Source organism: Cephus cinctus, unplaced genomic scaffold (genome assembly GCF_000341935.2).
Source record: "Cephus cinctus unplaced genomic scaffold, Ccin1 Ccin1_scaffold0153, whole genome shotgun sequence".
In the NCBI taxonomy this organism is placed as follows: Eukaryota; Metazoa; Arthropoda; class Insecta; order Hymenoptera; family Cephidae; genus Cephus; species Cephus cinctus.
The window spans coordinates 1680834-1700712 of NW_014332881.1; the positions used below are offsets into that span (position 1 = coordinate 1680834).

Sequence of the window (19879 nt, forward strand, 5' to 3'; positions counted from 1 at the left end):
CTTCGTGCATACTTTACTGTGTATCACATGTGTATCATATGCTTATGCATATTAATGCGAGAAGAGTGGAATCTCGAATGCCACGACATTTCATATATGTGACCTCCAAGTCGCTCGTTTAATATTACATCTTTCGCTAAATAGCTCCATTATAACCTCCTTTCTATCTATACGATATAATTATTATAACCCTTTTTAATAACGATAAAGAAATTAATGTTATAACAGAGCCCTTATATTTCGACATTTTTATCCTGAATTTCATAGGTTAACAAATTTTATCAATATACTTGAATTTATTATAACCTTTCGGAGTAATGAGTAAAAAATGAGTACTTTTTCAACAGCTTGAGCACCTCTAATTAAATTGTCGAGTAGTGACTATGTACTGAAAAAGTATTTTGTCCATTGAACCAGATGGTGGATTATACTCGGGAAAAAAAAGGTAATGAGCTATTTTTATAAAATATAATGGTTTGTCTACATGGATATACAATTGATTATCAATTATGTATACTGCAATCACAAAATATTTCACAGAAACACGCTTAATTTGCATTTCGAGAGTTATCTCTGAAGTTGGTAATGGTGAAATGGACTTTAATTTGGAATCGACACGATCTTCATTGACTGCTATACCAAGTGGAGAAATTCTTGATAATTAATGTATAAGTACGTACATCAGCATAATGTTTGCTGCTGTTTATCTAGTTGTTGATTAAATGCCATAACTCTCATATTTCAGATTTCTTTCGTGGCTAATCCTTTCTCATCCTTTCAACGATAATGCATACATATAATTACGCCCGAAGTGCGTCGACCTTAACGAGAAGAATATAAAAAAGATAATCACGGCTGGAAGCATTGTTCCGATGGCAATTAAAAGAAAGGAAGATTTATATGGTATAATAATAATGCACATTTTTTAATGATACAACCATTTCTCACAAGCCAAATGTTTCTCGTCGAGAAATCCTGTGGATGGAGATCATCAGAGTAATTAGAATTTCAAGAATGCGTTAATTCCCTGCTGTCCCACAAGTAACGAGGACAAATTAATGTTGCGATAAGTCAATCGCAAGCTTCACTTTCGTGGATTAACACCATCCGCAAGTAACATAATAAAATTTGTCATTCGAATGATCGGATGACATGCCATCACGTTACTGAGAAAAATATGAAGATGCATGTTGGATCTCCTCTACGGAATCTTCAATCAGAAAGTGATGGCTCTTTGACATTTTATATAATACTTATACTACCTTCTCGATCGGTCATATACACCGATGCAACGGAAAGTGTTTCAAAATCAAATAGAACAGAGTTACCATATCCTTTCACTTCTATCTCATTAAGAGAGTCTTCAACTTGGGCTTAAATTTATTCAAATCTAATATGATTGCTCCAACAGCAAGCAACTCTTGGCTGTGAGATTGTCTCTTTGTAAAAATGAAAAGAAATACTTGAAAAGAATGTAAAAAAAATTTTAATTGCCAAGAAGTATTCCATTTAATTCAATAGATTCAATTTCTCACGATTACTAGAGTCTGTTCGTCATGACTTAAACTATTTTCATAAATGCCTTCCCCAGTTAGCAAAGGAAATCCGTAATAGAGTAGAATCTGACGTATCATGCTCCACGCTAGCCGACCTTCTCATCATTTCCAAAGAGATTGTCCTCTGGTGGTGGGGTCTGATAACGCCTATGGCAAGTATCGTCTCTTCCTCTTTGCGTTGCTCTCAGTCGTGGAACTCCTGGCGAATGAGAGAATGCTTTCATCGGTATCCTTTCCCTTTCACAGTCACTTTCTGGAGTATACACACACTATGCTGATAGAAGATAGACGATCTTTTGCCAAGATCAAGAACGCCTTGGTCATGGTTACCAGGTTGCTGCAAAATTCTTGAATATTATTCATTGACTTGGGACAGCTGCAATTTTGTTTAATTTATCATGTTGAATATCTTGTTTTTAGGTATACTAAAAAATCACAAAAACAACGCTTTCATACTTGTCCCAAAAATATGTTAAGATACATATGTATATAATGTCGCATTTACTCGGCAGTAAAAATAAGTAAAAATATCTCATACGTGATTTCATCCCACATTCCAAATGCTTCCTACGTGTCTGCTCTTAAACGGGTCAATGCCTTTGATGCATTCGCAATCAAATTTCCAATTCTCAGTTCAATCACGTTCATCGCACACCGTTCTACACATCATTAGATACTTAAAGAACCTATCGGAGCATACAAAGTAACTGCAGTTGCAAGAACAAAGGAAACATTAAAAGGACATATTATACTGAGCTACTGTTCAACGTTACTTAAAGTCACTGCAGTGCGTCGATCCAATAAATAAAAATGAAAGTCATCGATCAATACATATTGACGATATTATTGTGCCAGTTCTAATCTCGGATTTATACAGTGAGACAGAATCCAATCTAATTGCAGTTTATACATATCTTATGGTATATCATATATATACATATTGAATTTAAATTTTTGTTATTTTTTGACTTATACAGTCAACTTAAAGAATGTTATGGATTCCCTCTTTTTTAGTGTCAAGTTCGCTGTTCGTTATTCATGTGAATGGTGAAGGGGCGAGGATCAACGTGATCTTCTTATTGCAACAAACTTTCTAGACTTTCAAACACTCAACTGGTCATCGGCTCGTAGTGAAAGTATGAAAGGGATGTGATCCAAGTGACCGTGGCATTCGACGATGATTGTTCTTGTTCGGGATGCTGTTAATTGATCTGAGCCATGCTGCTGAATTATGAACTGAGGGTGGAGACGCTTGATGAAATCTAATGGTAGATTTTAAAATGAGGATATTCCTGGACCTGAGTATATACATATATTTACTTCAAGTTTACACTATCCTAACTAGAATAAACCTATTTTGTCAGACTATGATATTTCTCATGCTATTATATTACAATGGCTACAGTCTTAAGCAGAGAATTAACATTTAACGTGTAATGCACACTACAACTAAACTACGATTAGTTTTTATCAGAAATAACATTGTGTATATCTGAGCACCATTTTCTAATAAAAAGTTTCTTATCAGCAGATTCAAGTGTCTATTACTGTTTGTAAAAGCAAACTCTTCTGACTTTGACTTTGGTTATGCTTTACGTTAATCATTTAGATTAGCAATCGCAAGGCTAATTTGACATTTTTTCTAGGTTCTTATATACCGGTGAGATGGAGGAAGGTCATGACGTCATTTCACAACCCGTGCTCTTCCTTGAATTATTACTGCTGTCCACTTCGGAATAATCAGTGCAAAGTGGATACATATGTGTGTTGAATATTCAATAACTGTCACGGGACAGTTCACTGTTAAAATTCAAGAAGAGACGCGAAAATGGCACGACATCAAATAATCGCTGGCTCCCATATACATACGTTCAGACAAATTACCTTACACGATACTGGCTTCTACTATTGCTATTCTAGACTCCGAATCCCGGTCAAGAGTACAGATAATGAGGCTAATTTTAATATAAATAATTAATTATATTCTAGAAATATCTCGCAGCGATATCTACGTTATTAATAACGCACTTATAATAACTGATGAATTATCAAGGAATAAAGTGTATGATAAACTTTTTTCCCTATCCATGTAGACCTTGACCGAAGGATGGTAACGCATAATTCAAAGGTAGTGCCAGTGGTTGAATAGGCGCAGTACGAACTGGCATCGTTCTGAAGTCATGAGGTTCCTCCATGGTCTCTTCTTTGACAGCATAACTAGGTTGACCAGGTGCAAGCTCCTTCAGCCACGTAGAAGCCCCAGGAAAGCTAGATCCGGAAAATCCTTTAGCAGAAAACTGTTGAGGAAAATCTACAGTCTGTTTGACACTTCCAAAACCACCTGCAGTGCCCAATCCACTCAGTTCACCACCAAAGTGTGATACACCTGGCCAGCTTTTGGTAAATTCTTGAACCTTCCTGTTGTAATCATCCAGTGAGATGCTGTCGCGTATAACGAATCCTTGCTTTATATCAGGTCCACTGGAGAAAGATGGCTTTGACGCCACCAGCGCACTGCTCTTCAAGGATTCTATGGTTTCCAATGGTGACTTACGTTCATCTCCTGGACCTATACCAGAATTTTGTACAGACTTCAGTATTATATTCTGTTGACCGTTACCATTGGTATTCTCAAATTTGGAACGTCCTAAGGCTCTTTCTTGAAATACGAATTTACTGTCTTCTCCGTCGGCATAAAACGAGTCTGGTTCTTCGCTGTGATAACCCTGAGGAATATTGTACTCTGAAGTATGCGGATAACTGGCGCCCTCGTATACAGAATCCTGATGACCGAACTCTTCCTTCCTGTAGTCCTGCTGCTCGTTTCCAAGGGAGAAGTGGTCTTTGATATTCTCGTAAGGGATATAGCCTTTGCCATAAGAAATGGCATGAGTTATTCCCTCGCCATACGGCAAGACAACGTGATTCGTGTTTTCGTGACCTTGATCGAAATCGTCACCACCGTGTGGATAAGGTTCCTTAGGAAAGCGTACTCTACCACTCCCATAAAAGGTATTAGCATTCTCATAAAGGCTTTCCTTGTGTAAACCTTTCGATCTATAAGCAGGCTTCTTCAAATAATTAATACGACGTTGATTCTGTCGCCATGGTAAACCATAAGCTCGTTTAACGTGTCTTGGGTCTTTTAACAACACCCTCTTTCTGCAAATATAATCCCACAATGTAATACCTTACTAATAACAATATAATATATTATTATTACTTACGAGGTCACTAGTAGAGGATCCAGGACGGTCAGTAGCAGCAAGAATATAGCCTGTAGATTATAAGAATACACTATAGGTATAGTTTTATGGTATAAACACTACCGTATGTATATTATCCAATTTTATGTCATTCGAACGTTCAGATTTTTGTAATAAAAAACACATGCATCCCCACACCCGCGATGGTACACAACGAATATGAATTGTACCAGGAGTCTTAATACTGTTTTGTAAAGTCGACGAAATGGCGCCACTTACCGCGTACTGCATTCTGACCAGTCTGATAATTATTAGCAATGTCGAACAGACTGGCGTGACGTGCCAATCGGAGCGGCCGGTTGCGATAGGAACGTAGAGCGTGTGTAAGGCGAGCGTATTCCTCGCGAGTGATCCAGATATTGAAGGATCTTACACTTAGCCTCTTCTCTTTTATATAAGATAAAAAGAAGAACTCCGTTAAAACCTCCCACCAGATATTTCCACGCTGATAGTCACGAAATAGCAGGTAATGGGTGGGTAGACCAATACAGGACTAACCGATCCTAGGAGACCGTGCCTGTGGAGAGCGTGACTGTGATGAAGAAGGTGGGTCAATGTCGGTCCGATGATTTTTGTCATTCGGGTAAAAAGAGCTGTCGCTTATTTGATCGTCGATACATTACTTTTACCAAAGCCAACGCCCACAGGGGCTCGTCCTTTGTTAATGAGTATTATTATATTGGTAACTTTTTATTTCTTTCATCATTAAGTGTTCTTGGACCTCGCTTCCTTTTTGCTTTAGGGATCGTTAACGATGATTCTTCTCGACTGCGCGATAGTAAGTATTTTCGACGGACGTTCACGTGAAAAGCCAATCTTTTTTCGTGCGAACGAATTGAGGGAAGAACGAAAGAAAATTATAAAGAACGAGGATAACGTTATTAGATGTATCTTCAGTGTGTCTCACTGTACTGTAAGTAGGGGTTACGGAATGATGGTCTTGTGATTACAAAGTTTAATGTGTCGTGTAATCAAGAACGGGATGTTAGGAACTTTTGTCGCGACTTTCCCCAATTTACCTAATTTCGCTCGCGCGCCAAGCTCGGCTACGTGGAAAAATTTTGGAAATTTTAATGAAAACGTTTTAGGCGAAAGTCTTAAAAAAATTGTGTTGCGCGCATTAGTCTTAACGTATTCGTGTTTTTTGTCCGTTGAATTTTCAAGGGGCAACGACCTTTCGATGTAATTTTATCAAAAGACAAAACTTAAGTTTTTCTTATCGGTATGCTGATTTGCTTATCATTTTTATCCCTACTTCGAGTATAACCTACAACTATTGTATGGACGTGGAAAACTGATGGATAGCAAAACTTGACATTTTTATTTTGATAAATAATAGAATTTTTATTAAAAAATAGTATCCTTATCTTTTATGATTTCTCATTCACGTATAATCACTCCTTCGATGGACCAAATTCTCTGAACTGATTTCTCCCTCTCATGAAAATCCCTAAAGATGCATAAAGCAATTATGTCTCGTCGTAAATTTCATGTCGCAACGTTACGCTCCATATAATCAACATTTCTCGGGAGGACTACTAATATCCATCGTTGTCGCTCAGATGAGAAAAAAATGAGCAATTTGCCGAACAGCAACCTTTAAGAAATTTATCTACAAAATACATTAATCTTACAACCAAACTACGGTACATCGGTTAAACGCTATAAAATTTATATAGATTTTTTGATTTTGGCGAAAATTTTCATAAAGTCAAATTGGGAGAAACGTTATGGATTTATTTATCGAACAGTACAACTTCTGCCACGATTTCTGATCTGTCACTAAAACGTGATAAACATAGTTGACTTTCTATATGTTAACTGCAAATTGCCTCTTGGTATTTTCAGAACGCGATACACGCGCTCTCTTTCGATAGTGGCAGCGAGATTGGAAAGCGTTTAATTTCTCGCTAAGTAATCCCCATTATAAATTGTCCTTGGTTCTTCGAAAACCAAAAAAAGGGAACTCGTAAAATATGAATCTATCGATATCCAATTATGGTAGAAAATCGAATAGACCAATAGGATTCCCATAGAACGTATAAGGCGCGAAATCGGAACCACAACGATTCGCAATCAATATGAATGAAGTGGTCGGAGCAAAACCGCAATATATATATATATAAATTCCGATAATTAAAGTGGGTCGAATGATGTTTCTATAAGAGTGGTTTTTAAAAAGGGATTTACATACATGACCACCTGCTGTAAAAAAATTACTCTTTTATGTGTGACATCAGAACGATGAATTTCTATATACTATTATAATATACGTAAATAAATATGCATATATATCGTGCTCTATAACGGCTAATGTCGTGACACTCTTATTTCTTTTCACTCGTTCCCTATGCTTTAAAAGAATACGAACGTACCAGCTCTCACGCACTGTTATATTACGCTATTTATCTGTTTTTCAAGAGTGGATCGGTTTCCCTTTCTCTAGGATTACAAACACGACTATCGAATGGGCGCAGTGCCCTGCCTTTCTTCATTGCAAGGCGTTCAGTATCGCTGAACTAGAATTCGGTCATTGTCAATGCCAAATATCTGGTACATGAAAAAACGACGGGTGTGGATCGGTAGTAAGAATTTTTTTTTGAATTCCATAGGAAAAAGTACTCACCTCCCGCGCCGTGCAATGATTGTACAATAGAAGGTGGAATAAAATGTTAATGCCATTTTATTTCACAAGTGAATGACTTTAAAGCGTAAAGCAAGTCACGTATAGACGTTAAAAAGACTAATAAGAACATTTCGAGCAGTCCGTAATTTTCGCGTAACAAGCGAAACAAAAATTCTTTACCTAACCTTCAATCTCTTGACAGACACACTGCACGCAATGCTCATCAGTCGAATGTTCGAATGAATCGATTGGCGCTCGTTCGTTTCACGCTTCGTAGGAGGTTCTCTGGTGCAGTCTACCGAACCAGGACACTGTGTGCATTACGAGATAGGAACACTTGTAGCTTTGACACTGTAAAAACAAAATCATTAGATTCAAGGTGGAAGAAAACTAATGATTACCGAAGTAAAGAAGGTTTCACTTCAGCCTGGCAGTTATTAACTTGTACCAAGAATCCAGAATAGATTTTTTAGCACTGGTAAACAAAGCACGGTGAAACGTTTGAGGTTATGTCGGCAATCTTGATCTTGTACGTTCTCTCGATTGTGAGAGGCTTTCATTAAGTGAATAAGACGAAAAAAAAGCGGAAGATAGAAAGAGGAAGGAATCATAAAAGGCTAAGACTACTGTCGACGGTTGTGAACGTAGAAAATAAACAAACCCTGCTCCACTATGGTGGGTCGTGGATGGGCGACTTTTTGTTTTACATTCCTTTCACAGTTATACGTTTGCATGTAAAGCTCTGTATTCCTTTCATTTTTATCGTGCTATCATATAAAAGGCGAACGCGTGCTGTGGCCTAACAGATCAAAACCAAGTGGCCTGAGCTACAGAGGGATCACAGCCAATCCAGAGCAGGTTTCAGGGATAAACCTGCAAGCAATATGATGCCGAGACTTTCGGTGAGTTTTAAACTATTCTTTCAAACGGATTGATATATCTACCTTATCATTGGATCGTGAAGTCGTCACTTCGTTTCCTAACGTTTATGTTTTGCAGTTGAGTTTTCTCTTGGTCGGCGCTGCTGTCTTAGGTTTTGCTCATGCAGGAGGACACGGGCATGGCGGACAGTAAGTCTTTCTTTGATTATGTATTTACAATGGTCGTACGCCAACCAGAAGGTTTTTCATTGGGTAAATCAATGGTATGGAACAGTCACTCGCTTCGTATACTAAACTTTTTACGTTCGTGGTCGTTATTCCATGACGGGTGATATACATAAGTAACTTTGAAATGCTCATGCTGCATCCTAAAGTATTAGTGACGTCATTAGGAGTGTTTGTTGCGATTTTAAGGATATGGTAGGCATTTCTTTTATCAACTTACATGTCTCCATGAATCATTGTTATTTCGTGAAGCATCAATATCATAAAAACTTTACACCTTTTACCGGTAAATTTCGAAATCCTTTCACTGTACTTTGACATCTCGACGCTTGGCGTCTCATGGGATTACGTGGTACCTAGCAATCTTTCACTTGCAATAGCTACTTGATTGAATTTCGAAGACACATATCAGCACTCGAAAGGCTGTTGTATACACAAAGTCTTGACTATTAATTGATTTGAAAAGTGCTAATTACTATTGACATCTTAAAATATAACAATGACCTTTCAGCGATCATGTAGTAATCCACGTGCCGTATAAGATCAAGACAATCCATCATACTCATACGATCACTAAACACATCCACCATGGCGGTGGCGGTGGTGGTGATAAGTACGAAGTCCTTGGCTACACCGTGGGTCATCCTATCGACCTCGGTGGTCACGGAGGTGGTGGTGGAGGCGGTGGACACGATTTCGGCGGTGGCTTCGGCGGTGGATTCGGCGGAGGTTATGGAGGAGGTTACGGAGGAGGTTATGGTGGAGATTTTGGCGGCGGCCATGGAGGCGGTGACTTCGGTGGGGATTTTGGAGGAGGTGGTCATGAAGATTTTGGAGGGCATTAGCTCACCTCTTAGGATCCTTTGATCAACTTTAAATCGTACCAAATATTCTATCTCCTAACGAACACGCAGAATGTTTAAAATCAAGATCAACAACCGGCATCCATATTGGATATTTTATATTAATGGAATATTCTAACCCACCTGCTTTCAATCGTGGTGAAACTCCGAAGTAGTTCTTTGACAATCACTGGGTAGCGAAATCAAAAATCTCACGTAGAACGTTGATATTGTTGTTTTTATGAAAAGAAAGAAGAAAGTGCTTCGGAACTGGTTTCGGGCGGGATAAGTGAAGGGGTTGCTGTGTGGGAGTGACAATCACTTTCTATCTATCGTTATACATTCTCTTACCTGTACCATTCATCCTAGTCTGTCGTTAAACCTCCATCATGATCCGTGTACATAGTTTTAATCGTTATTATCTTTATTTTTTATACTTGTTGAAATGACCTGTTAAATAAATTATATGTAGAACAGAATAACTCTTTTTTCAATTAAAGTTTTCATCATGAAAGTCATATCTATAGTCGTTTTCAAAATTCGTTAAGAGACTCAAACCTTCTTAGAATATCTATTAATTTTATTTACCAATCCATAAAATAGATAAGAATCCAACTACAGCTCCGTCACTTACCCTGTTTCATTGTTACCAATATACAGATGAATTGAAAAAAAAAATACTACATCTCGTAGAATTAGGTGATAGAAAATTTATTTACAAACAAAGGTACAAAAGTGAACATAACCAATAAGTCAATTAATACTACCATCGTTTCTTAAAGAGCGTCTAATAAATTTCTAAGACTCTTACAATTAACATAATTAAATATTCCTATAACTTGTACATCGAATAGATCATACAACTAAACCTAAATACCAATGGTTAACGTCGCTGTAAGTCTATCGCATCCCAATCAGCCCCTATTGGAAACAATATCGATCTACCGATCACTCCGAAAGAACGATAACCAATCTACCTGTAAGTATGCTTCAAAAAAATTGTCAAAATTATCATTGTCAAGCTCAGTCATTGTTACAACAAAAAAATTCCAGTTTGATTCACGCGATTAAATTTGCTGACGTATCCGTTACCACTGCCTCCTATCTGGCATGTAAACTCGAAAGATGATCATCGTCGGCGTACTTGTAACTATCATGATCATCCATCCCGAAGTGATTATTATCGTTAGCATAGTATTGCGCGTGACTCTTGTCATATAATTCGTCCTGATAATTATTTAAACTCATATCAGCCTCGTCGTGTTTATCGTCATAAAATTTCTTCAATTCGTCAGAATAAACGTGTCCCGTTTCCGAATGTAATCCCTTACGATAACCTTCCTCGTGACTATCCTGATAATGTTGCAGATTATTATGAGGCAGTTCGTTAACTGTTTCGTGAACGGCATATTGAGGAGGATGGGAGTAACCAACTACACCATGATTACCAATGGCACCCTGAATTAATCCTTGATGAGTATCATGAAGTGTTCCAAAACTTTGAGGATGCGCCATTATCTGCTCAGCCGGCTTGCCAAAGAAGTGTGCATGAATTTCTTCCATGCTCATTGTAGCCGGTGGACTGTATGTATCCGTTATGGACTGATGTGAATTTTTGTGACCCCCAAGACCACCCAGATGACCCATTCCAATAATTTCGACCTGATTCTTATGATCACCACCACCGTGCTTCTCCTCGTGGCCACCATGATGATCGTAAGAAGAACTCCATGAACTGTAATCCTCATGATGACTCTCCTCGAGATGATTTTCTTTCTTCTTCGGCGCCTCCTTTTTCTTCCCGCCACCCCCAGTATGCACATGGATGAATACCGTCTTTGTATGTATATGATGCTTTATTATCTCCGGCACGTGAATTTTGAGGTGAACGCTGCGAGGTGAGTACAATTTTTTTTTTATTATCATAATAAATATGCATATGACGTTTTTTGACATTTTTTTTTTATTTTTATATAGTACTTACTGATGCTTTCCTCCGTGGCCTCCACCTCCAAGTATACCATCCACGATAGCAAGGAATATGAATATTGCGATTTTCTGCAAAAGGAAATTTTATTATTATTTCACTAGATTTTTTTAATTCACTGTTTACTGTCTGGCACGTTATCAGCCCTCGTGTTATATTTTTTATCATTATGTTACGCTGGTGCTATTTCTTATGGCACTTGGTCATTTTATCCCATAAGGACGACTTTAGTATCGTTTAGTTGATTTATTACCATTTTCAGGGACACCTGGAGGCTCGGGTTTGTCCGTGTTATTAAGAGTTCGTGGGACGACGGTCCAGTAACGTTTGAAGCTGTCGTCGGGGCTCTTCGTTTATATGCTATCTTTTTATTGTTTGACTGTTTTATTGTAATACGTTTTTATATTGACTGCGTGAGGGAATCTCTAAGGCTTAGTGATGCTGAACGCTTTCGCCCTGACTGCTGATTCTTTCATACGATATGCTTGATCTCTCGCGATTGGTACTACCTTAGAAATCATGGTGTCTTGTTCTCATCGACTGAATGCGTTAAAAAACTCATCGCGATGAAGTTCATTGTCAGAGTGAAATTTTCTTTCTTTCTCGCTATCGTTTGCGCCCTCTGTTTATCTGTCACAATGGATTTCGATAATGTTGACACTTTTTTTTTACAGAAAATATTTTTAACTTTTTTTTTCTAAATGCACAGTTTAAAACTCGATGTCATACAGTATTTTTCAATTAACCCTCTCACGCTTAGCTGTGCCATACGCCATTGGCATGCAACATTTTTCTTCGAACTCAACCTTAAAAAGATGATATCGCAAAATCGACGTAATGAAAAAAAATAATTCCGAAATTAGAGTATTAATGGGATACTTTTTTTATTCTTAAATCAATTATTAATACGTAATTATTTTTCGTCATATCTTTCGAGTCAATATATTTTCTTTTATAATAAAATTATAATTTTCTTGGATAATAAAATAACAAGTACAAGCAAAATTTCATTACCTCGTAAGTTTATAAAAGTTTGGAGCTTAACCATTATGAATGAAATATTCAACCGAGCTAGGTAAGTTCGAATAATTATTTTCAATGAGAATAAAATTTTAGCGCTTTCTAAATTTATAGATAAAATAGTATTAGTTGAATTGTCCTTCGCGTTTATTGATTGATTATTTCATTATGCCATAGCAAGTTTTTCAGCAGTATTTTTTGTAGCATTATCACGCAAATCTTTTTAATCGGACAGTACGGTTGGTATGAATGATAATTCTGAACCTATCATTTATTCCATTTCTTAGTCTCGCAAAGTACAGCGATCCACTCATTTTGTGGATCGTAAAGTGACATTAGGGATGCCTAAAGAATAACTTCTATCTCATCAGACATCTTGAAAACTTCTAGAGATTATTGTCCAGGAATCTATTAAATTTAAGCATATTTTTCTTAAGGACCAATTTCACTCGTCATCAACTTGTTTATAATTGAGGTCGTTATTCTCTGAAAAGTTTCAATTTTCATGCGATTTGGTAAAACCGTGAATCATGTAAATCACTTTTAATAATAACTTTTATTGAACCATATATATTATATAACAACATACAAATATAAAACTTAACATACCACTCGTTACATTAAATATAATACAGTCTGAATAAAGATTAAATTTGTACATAATAAGCCTATACAGTCTATTCTTTGGGTGTAACACTAACGTAGTTAGGTTATAAAATTCTGATGGATCCATTATATCATATAGAAATAAATTAGCCGTCGATACAATTATTTACGGTAGAATTCATAGTGTTCATTCTCATGTCCATAACCGTGATGATCATCATGACTCTCGTGATGATGTGGAATGATTTTGTAAATGGTATGAGTGTGCTTGACATTTTTAATACGATAAGGCACATGTATCAGTACCTTCTTCCTATAAAATATAAAAAAGAATTAATTAATTAAAAAAAAAAGTTAATATATCTTTTTATTTCCATCATTAAAATACTTACGCTTCACTCGATTCTTGCAGGAGAACGAAGACGAATAGGATGGCGATGATATGCTGTATAGTAAAAATAAAAAAATTAATGAATTAAAATTATTTGAAAATTTTATTATTACGCTCTCATGATATATTATATTTACCAATAATTTAGTATTCATCCCGAATTTTATACAGCTGACGCGAAAAACGTCTTACTAATGCTTTATAATGGCTATTAAAGTATAAGGGCGTACTGTGCTCAGTTCAACCACGTTTAGCTTTATATATAAGCAGTAACTAGCGAGGCGCATCGGATCACAAGGTATTCCGAGAAACTCCGCCCAGCATCTTTATCATATCTCTTTGCACCGCTAATCAAATCGATTTGCACGAAAACATGTTTAAAAAAGCCGTTCCAAATGGTTGGTGACCTGAAATTCAAACGTACCTCACGTCCCTCAATTATTTTGTCGCTGTCATCTTTATTTTTCATGAAAGTACACCAAAGGATGGAGTAACCTTAAGAAGAGTGAAAGTCAATCAGTCATGATTTTCAGGGTCAAGGTAAGAAGATGAATTGAGTGAAATTTAATTTTTTGAAAGACTTCTAGTAACTTTTATTAAATTTCTGAATGTAATAAATATAATCATTTTTCTCGTATGGATAGATACGTGCACGTATCGGTATTATGATGGTCTAATGAAAATTCAAATGTAGCGTGAATTAAAATGGTCTACAAATGAATAAAAGTGAAAACATCCAAGAAATGGAAAGCTATGCAAGACATGAATATTCCCATTAAAGATTTAGTTGAGCGTTCCCATTGAACATATAAATATCAGATTATCTAATGTATAAACATATGTAGATATAAATTATATACCAACAATATTTATGAGACTGATTCGTGCAGATTTGCTTGCGTGTCTAGTAACTATTATAATCTTATCTCATATATCAACTTATATGTAATTAAAGAAGATTCAGTGGAACTCATTAATTTCTTATTGATTACAATTTCTTTTATCGTACACTTCACCATTTTCAGGAACGCCAATGAATTCCACTTTACGAACGAAAAGAAAGCTAGGGACTTTCTGCGACTCTTTTTTCCCTGGTGTTATCACAACTGTACTGCTAACTACGCGGCATGCCGCAAGAAGTCACTAGTGAAAGGATACTCGTGATGTGGCTTATTCTCAGTAAATCATTTTTTGGCTCTTCCTTTGTTTTTTTATTTTTTTTTGAAATAGTGAAAGGTACCCTAAGTTCTTCGTGTCATTGTTTCTTTTAGGAAAATTCACTAGGTATCATTAAGTTTTATTGACCGTGAGAGAAAAGTTACGCCATAATAGATATTTTTCCTTTATATGTACGTAAAACAATATCTGTGGAAGAGTAACTAAGAAATTACTCATATTCTACAAGATGAAGATGTAAATTGTTGTATTCGTAACAATCATTAACAGTAGTATGATAACAATAGTGATATGGATAGTTGGTTCTTTTATATGTACTAATAAATAGTATGGTAACATGGTGGTAACAATGTATATTATGTGGTAGATAGTATTTATAATAAATTATTAAATTTTATTAATTGAATATCGAAAGTCAAGTTGATTTTACCAATTTTCTATCGATAGACGTTAACGTAATGTTATTTGATTTTCCTAATCTAGTGCTATCCTGGTAATCATTTTGGATCTCGTAAACTGGTTTGATATCCTGCTGTAATTTATGTGTCGTTTTATCATAATGCCAAGGATTATTCGGTGTTACTATTATGACACCTGGTGTAGATTTATGAGTCACATTCTCGATTGTTGATGTAGAATTGATGATTTTTTTATCATTCCTCACAGCTGATTTCTCCACTTTCATTAATTCCTTATTATCATAATGATGACTGGAGTAATTGATCGGCGCAATGGTATAAGTCTCCTGAATGTTATTTGAATTCGAATTTTTTAAATTAGATCGCGATCCTCCACTTAAAATTGGCGGAGTAACGATCTTTAACCCACCACCCATATTCATTTGGGTTTGAAGTTGTTTAAATGATGCGCTAGATGGCACTATACGGTTTGATCGAATTATCTGCGATTCTTGAGATAAAATATTCTCCACAGGATACAAACTATCTTGATTCTTTTCCTCAGCATTTCTACTCTTAGCTGGTAAGGGCGGATAAATCGATAAATTTTTAATTTTCTGTGATGATTCCAGTGGGAACGTCATCATATTACCCTTATTATAAGATGATCCTTTCTTTTTCTGGCGTATATTACTTAGAGTCTGTTCTATAGCAGGTGGACGAATATTAGAAATAGCTGAATGATATTCATGAGATTCATAGGGACGCTGAGAAAGAGGGATGAAATTTTTCCCTCCATCTAATCCAGGGTGCATATTTTGAATCAGAGAATTATGCCCTCGAATATTTTGAAGTAACAATGGTTTGGAATATCTTATTCCCAAAGTGTTTACATTCGACGTGTTTTTCTCGCCATTACGATGATTCGCAGGCAATGAGGTTTTATCCAAATAAGCTGAGGCGTTTGGTGGCAACAGAGCTGAGCGAATAGTCGAGGATTTTGCTAAGGAGTCTAATGACACTGAATTCGCACTCTTCATTGGAAATTCATGTGGACTACTTGATACCTTCTGTACTAAATGTATAACAACGTGATCTGCTTCTTCGTGGACAGGATCGAGTTGCCTGATGTAAACATTACCGTCTATACCAGGAAAATTAACAGGTCCTAGCAAAGGCCCAAAATTCTTAACTGACGTCATAGTCTTGCTGTAATTAATTTTATCGGAACCAATAATTCGGCTTAAAAATGTTAGCATCCAATCAAAAATATTATTCCGATGCACTTTGTGGACTAAGGGCTCCAAATGAATCACGTTCGAGACTTCCTTATGGTTGTAACTGTACTGACTTCGCTTCAGGGAATTCTGGGTAGAATAACCGACGTCTAATGATCTTCTTCTCTGCGACGAATTCAATCTTGACAATCCCATAAACTTTTTCATCTTTCCAGACTGCACTGGTAATTGTGACTTTATTGTTTTACGATATCCCATCGGACCAATTGTAACTCTTGAATATTTTCTAGCACGAACGTCCCTTCCTTTGCGAACAGATTCAATTTGTCTAGCAGACGACTTCAAACCACCCGTCATACTTCTGGCGTCTGTTTCCACCATCGATTTCTTGTAACCGTGAAATCTTCTAAATGAAAATAATTAATAATAAATTAATAAAGAAATCAAGATTACATATTATATATCTCATACCTGATTGGCGTATTGCTATTCTCTGCATGAACTTTGGACAGCACAAATGTACCAACCTGTATACAAAGTTCGTATATAATGTGTACCCACTTACGTATATATGTGTGTATGTATAACACGGCACAGGAGTCAGAGATAATTACAAAAGTATAATTAGCAAGCGTCAAACAAGACCGACTTTCCTCTAGCCTGAAAAGTTTTAATGCAGCTGAACAGTCTAGTCCGTGGTACGTGATTCGGATTATCTCGCGTTAGCACAAAAAAGGGCCATAACGTCAAGTTAACCTATTATTTTATCGCTAATTACGTTACATCGAAATCTTTATACTCATTTATATCAAATCTAGTTACCAGCAGCAGACACAGGATCTTCATATCTACTAGTAATTTTTGTCAACTAGATCGACTCACTATTGTCGCACTACAGTAACAAACTGCCATGGTGCAACGATGGTACTCACGTCTTTTAAAGGCTTTCTCGCACCATTAGAACTTGCTTCGTCAAACTGGATAAGTCTAACCTGGTCTGTGAATCGCATGCATTCCAGTTTCTTTTTAAAAAATTATTCTTAGCGAGTTTGACCGTAGTAAACTAGAACGCAATAAACTTTGACATTGACCAGGCTAAACTTCTTCCTTCACAAAACCTACATATTTTTTCTACACACAGACACGTGTATGTATGTATATATGAATGTCTCTCTTGACATTTAATAATCAAATACCTTGGAACTGGACAAAAATCTTAACATTAATTTTGAATACATTTAAATACTTTGCAGGAAATTTTGTGTTGAAAGTAATTCGTGTGGTACATTAATTTCGTATACATTTATAAACTTGGCTGTACTGTGTAATTTATATTTAAAATTTTACGTGTAACTTTTAAAAATACATTTTTCGTTGATGATCGTTAATTTTTGTTTCTGTGTTACCTATATATATATTCTACTGTAAAATTATAGTATTAGGTAGAGTGAACTTAAAATTCTTTATACAAGTCTGAGATTAATCATCTAATGAATTTGTTTTTTGTTTCCGAACCAATTTGTTTGGCCGCTTTAATGTGTAGTGTCATGGATATACGTGAGGAAACCGGTTTATAATTTCTAAAAGTGAAAATTCAATATCATCAACTGTAACGTAGCTTGATTTCTGGATGACAGTATATCCGGTTAATTTGAAATTACGATTTTACAAAGAAAAACATTTATTGTCATTGAAAATATTATACAAAATCAAATCTGAGTATACGAATACGCATAAATTTGAGGTAATTATTTTATTTGAAAGTGAATCATATTTTCATTACGATTAGTATACATATCTAGTATACTATCAATCATAATTAAACCGTCTCTTTCCATCGAACCGGAAACCATAAGCGGCACTGTTAGGGACGCCGACAAGAGCAGGATTTCTATACTGATTGAAGGATCCATGAAGATGAGCTGGTCTTGCAGCATTTTGTTGCTCACCCTGCGGCCCCTTCAGATAAAAGGCTTCAAATTGACCTTCCGGTAACAATATATCCTTCAATGAATCGTCCTCAGGATCATATCCAAGGATATGAACCACCATGGTAATAAGGAAAAACAGGGGTATCTGTACAAAAATAGTTTTCCATGCAAGATTAGATTATGAAAAAAAAATTAAATAATATATTAATAATCTACTTACCACAAATCGCATGGCGTATCCCGTAAAAAATAATTGACGTTAAAAAATCTTCCAGATCCTATGTGGATACTAGGATTTATACTGTAATTAAACAGAATTAGTGCGCATAATTAAAGATTGTAAATATTAACAAATTAAATTCAATTTCCAATAAATTAATTATAAATATATTAATTGAAAGAATTTTCGTAATGAAAATTTAAGTTATTGTGTCTATTAGCTGTTATAATAATAACCAAAGATCACTGCTTTCCTCCTGCCAGGTGAACGTTTCTTAGGGCCACAGGATTGCCATGAAATGTTCATGGTCAAGAGGGAGATAACTGATCGAGTAAACGTACTCGCTATATCTGGAAACCTTCTTGAATGTCGCGTATCACAAGTAATTCGTTAATAGTAACGTAGCAAGGTAATAATGCTGAACTTACCAAGCAGGCGAAGCAAAAGTGAAAGCAGCCAGTTGTGCCGAATACCGTGTTGCTAACTGTTCGCCTTTACGGCCTTGCGTAGCAAACTGTCTTGAAGTACCTGTTATTTGAAAGATAGGAGTTTGAGCGGAAGTCAATGAAAGTCATCAAGGTTCAAAAAGAACAAATATACCCGTCATTTTCTCTCGGTGCATTCAATATTATACAGGTTGGACTGAAATATAATTGATTGATAGTAACACATGGTATTACATAGTGCTGATTTATTGTTTATCAGTAACTTGATCTTGTAAGATAAAATTGTGAAGGTTGAATCTATCTGTACTTTAAATTTGATTTTCACTATGTATTTTGCTAAACAAAATACTTTTAAATGTTTGCATTGAATTAATCATACATCATTGTGTTGGAATGTCTTTGGATGATTTATTCAGTCAAATGATCAATTAGTATGATACAGAAAATTGTAAGTAATACAAACACTGGTCAAATGGTATCAATTAACCCGGGAATGGACATTTTGTTTTTCATTTGAAAAGCATTGAATTGGAGGGGGGGGGGAGTCTCAGACAACCCACGCGTCTATTTCTGGATTAAGGTATGGTTTAAATAAATTCGTTTGTTTCTGTGGAGAGAAACTTTTGTGTTTGACATTAAGTAGGTAGTTATTCTCTTGCCTGAAATTGGCACAATTATCAGTTGAGTATTCCGGTTATTGATGTTTTTTTTCTCAGGAGAGAAAATAATAGGCTTTTCTAAGCAAAAAAAAACAACAGATACATTGATTAAACAATAATTAACCTGCATCAGTATTATGCAAAGTCGACGCAATTCAGATAATTATATCTGTAACAGAGCATCTTTAGAAAGTGCAATACACTCGTGATGATATATGGAATAGAGATGAACAAATGATATCAATAAAGTTTTATGCGTTACACAGTTAACGCCGTGATGCATCAAATCTATACATGCTTTTCCATATTAATTTGTTTAATTAATTATTTTGATATGACTACTTAAAAAATTAGCCACACTGCACAAATCTTGATATTGATCTTTGAAGTTTATAATCCTTGAAACGTCAC

At 35.8% G+C, this 19879-nt stretch overlaps 6 protein-coding genes across 10 annotated transcripts; 1 reads left to right on the forward strand and 5 right to left on the reverse strand.

The window, feature by feature from the left end:
- Positions 1-3637: 3637 nt before the first annotated feature.
- On the reverse strand, positions 3638-7589 carry LOC107263427. Of its 2 annotated transcripts, none has more exons than XM_025080846.1 (4): positions 7449-7589; positions 5042-7372; positions 4784-4833; positions 3638-4718 (listed from the first exon to the last, which is right to left on the reverse strand). In XM_025080846.1, the coding sequence occupies exons 2-4, from the start codon at positions 5051-5053 to the stop codon at positions 3638-3640; spliced, it is 1143 nt and encodes a 380-aa protein (XP_024936614.1). In that variant the 5' UTR covers positions 5054-7372; positions 7449-7589. The 2 variants fall into 2 exon arrangements, with proteins under 2 accessions (XP_024936614.1, XP_015586109.1); XM_015730623.2 differs by having other exon boundaries at positions 5042-5209; positions 7449-7470.
- Positions 7590-7947: 358 nt separating this feature from the next.
- LOC107263433 (keratin-3, type I cytoskeletal 51 kDa) lies at positions 7948-9875 on the forward strand. The gene is made up of 3 exons (XM_015730628.2): positions 7948-8350; positions 8448-8518; positions 9066-9875. Exons 1-3 carry the CDS (start codon positions 8333-8335, stop codon positions 9397-9399), a joined length of 423 nt encoding a protein of 140 aa, XP_015586114.1. The 5' UTR covers positions 7948-8332; the 3' UTR covers positions 9400-9875.
- A 177-nt stretch (positions 9876-10052) lies between these two features.
- Positions 10053-12250, reverse strand: LOC107263432. The gene is made up of 3 exons (XM_015730627.2): positions 11637-12250; positions 11381-11454; positions 10053-11287 (listed from the first exon to the last, which is right to left on the reverse strand). Exons 1-3 carry the CDS (start codon positions 11637-11639, stop codon positions 10498-10500), a joined length of 867 nt encoding a protein of 288 aa, XP_015586113.1. The 5' UTR covers positions 11640-12250; the 3' UTR covers positions 10053-10497.
- Positions 12251-12990: 740 nt separating this feature from the next.
- Positions 12991-13699, reverse strand: LOC107263440. Its single transcript, XM_015730632.2, has 3 exons — positions 13538-13699; positions 13402-13454; positions 12991-13322 (listed from the first exon to the last, which is right to left on the reverse strand). Exons 1-3 carry the CDS (start codon positions 13553-13555, stop codon positions 13172-13174), a joined length of 222 nt encoding a protein of 73 aa, XP_015586118.1. The 5' UTR covers positions 13556-13699; the 3' UTR covers positions 12991-13171.
- A 996-nt stretch (positions 13700-14695) lies between these two features.
- LOC107263441 lies at positions 14696-17811 on the reverse strand. Of its 3 annotated transcripts, XM_025080875.1 has the most exons (4): positions 17035-17811; positions 16827-16872; positions 16684-16739; positions 14696-16618 (listed from the first exon to the last, which is right to left on the reverse strand). In XM_025080875.1, the coding sequence occupies exon 4, from the start codon at positions 16591-16593 to the stop codon at positions 14992-14994; it is 1602 nt and encodes a 533-aa protein (XP_024936643.1). In that variant the 5' UTR covers positions 16594-16618; positions 16684-16739; positions 16827-16872; positions 17035-17811; the 3' UTR covers positions 14696-14991. The 3 variants fall into 3 exon arrangements, with proteins under 3 accessions (XP_024936643.1, XP_015586120.1, XP_015586121.1); XM_015730634.2 differs by lacking the exon at positions 16827-16872 and having other exon boundaries at positions 17145-17811; XM_015730635.2 differs by lacking the exon at positions 16827-16872.
- A 135-nt stretch (positions 17812-17946) lies between these two features.
- LOC107263528 lies at positions 17947-19178 on the reverse strand. Of its 2 annotated transcripts, none has more exons than XM_015730842.2 (3): positions 18792-19178; positions 18364-18444; positions 17947-18288 (listed from the first exon to the last, which is right to left on the reverse strand). In XM_015730842.2, exons 2-3 carry the CDS (start codon positions 18373-18375, stop codon positions 18022-18024), a joined length of 279 nt encoding a protein of 92 aa, XP_015586328.1. In that variant the 5' UTR covers positions 18376-18444; positions 18792-19178; the 3' UTR covers positions 17947-18021. The 2 variants fall into 2 exon arrangements, with proteins under 2 accessions (XP_015586328.1, XP_015586329.1); XM_015730843.2 differs by lacking the exon at positions 18792-19178 and adding an exon at positions 18600-18773.
- Positions 19179-19879: the final 701 nt, after the last annotated feature.

Excerpts from the sequence above, each read along its gene's own strand:
- LOC107263432 (XM_015730627.2), bottom strand. Across the intron at positions 11,288-11,380 it reads GGCCACGGAGGAAAGCATCA|CGTTCACCTCAAAATTCACG; the intron begins GTAAGTACTATA and ends CTCACCTCGCAG.
- LOC107263433 (XM_015730628.2), top strand. Across the intron at positions 8,519-9,065 it reads GGACACGGGCATGGCGGACA|CGATCATGTAGTAATCCACG; the intron begins GTAAGTCTTTCT and ends ATGACCTTTCAG.
- LOC107263441 (XM_015730634.2), bottom strand. The coding sequence starts at position 17,222 with ATGCGATTCACAGACCAGGTTAGACTTATCCAGTTTGACGAAGCAAGT. Across the intron at positions 16,740-17,144 it reads CGAGAAAGCCTTTAAAAGAC|GTTGGTACATTTGTGCTGTC; the intron begins GTGAGTACCATC and ends CTTTGTATACAG. Across the intron at positions 16,619-16,683 it reads AATAGCAATACGCCAATCAG|AAGATTTCACGGTTACAAGA; the intron begins GTATGAGATATA and ends ATTTTCATTTAG.
- LOC107263440 (XM_015730632.2), bottom strand. Across the intron at positions 13,323-13,401 it reads CTGCAAGAATCGAGTGAAGC|GAAGAAGGTACTGATACATG; the intron begins GTAAGTATTTTA and ends TATATTTTATAG.
- LOC107263427 (XM_025080846.1), bottom strand. Across the intron at positions 4,719-4,783 it reads GATCCTCTACTAGTGACCTC|AAAGAGGGTGTTGTTAAAAG; the intron begins GTAAGTAATAAT and ends TTATATTTGCAG.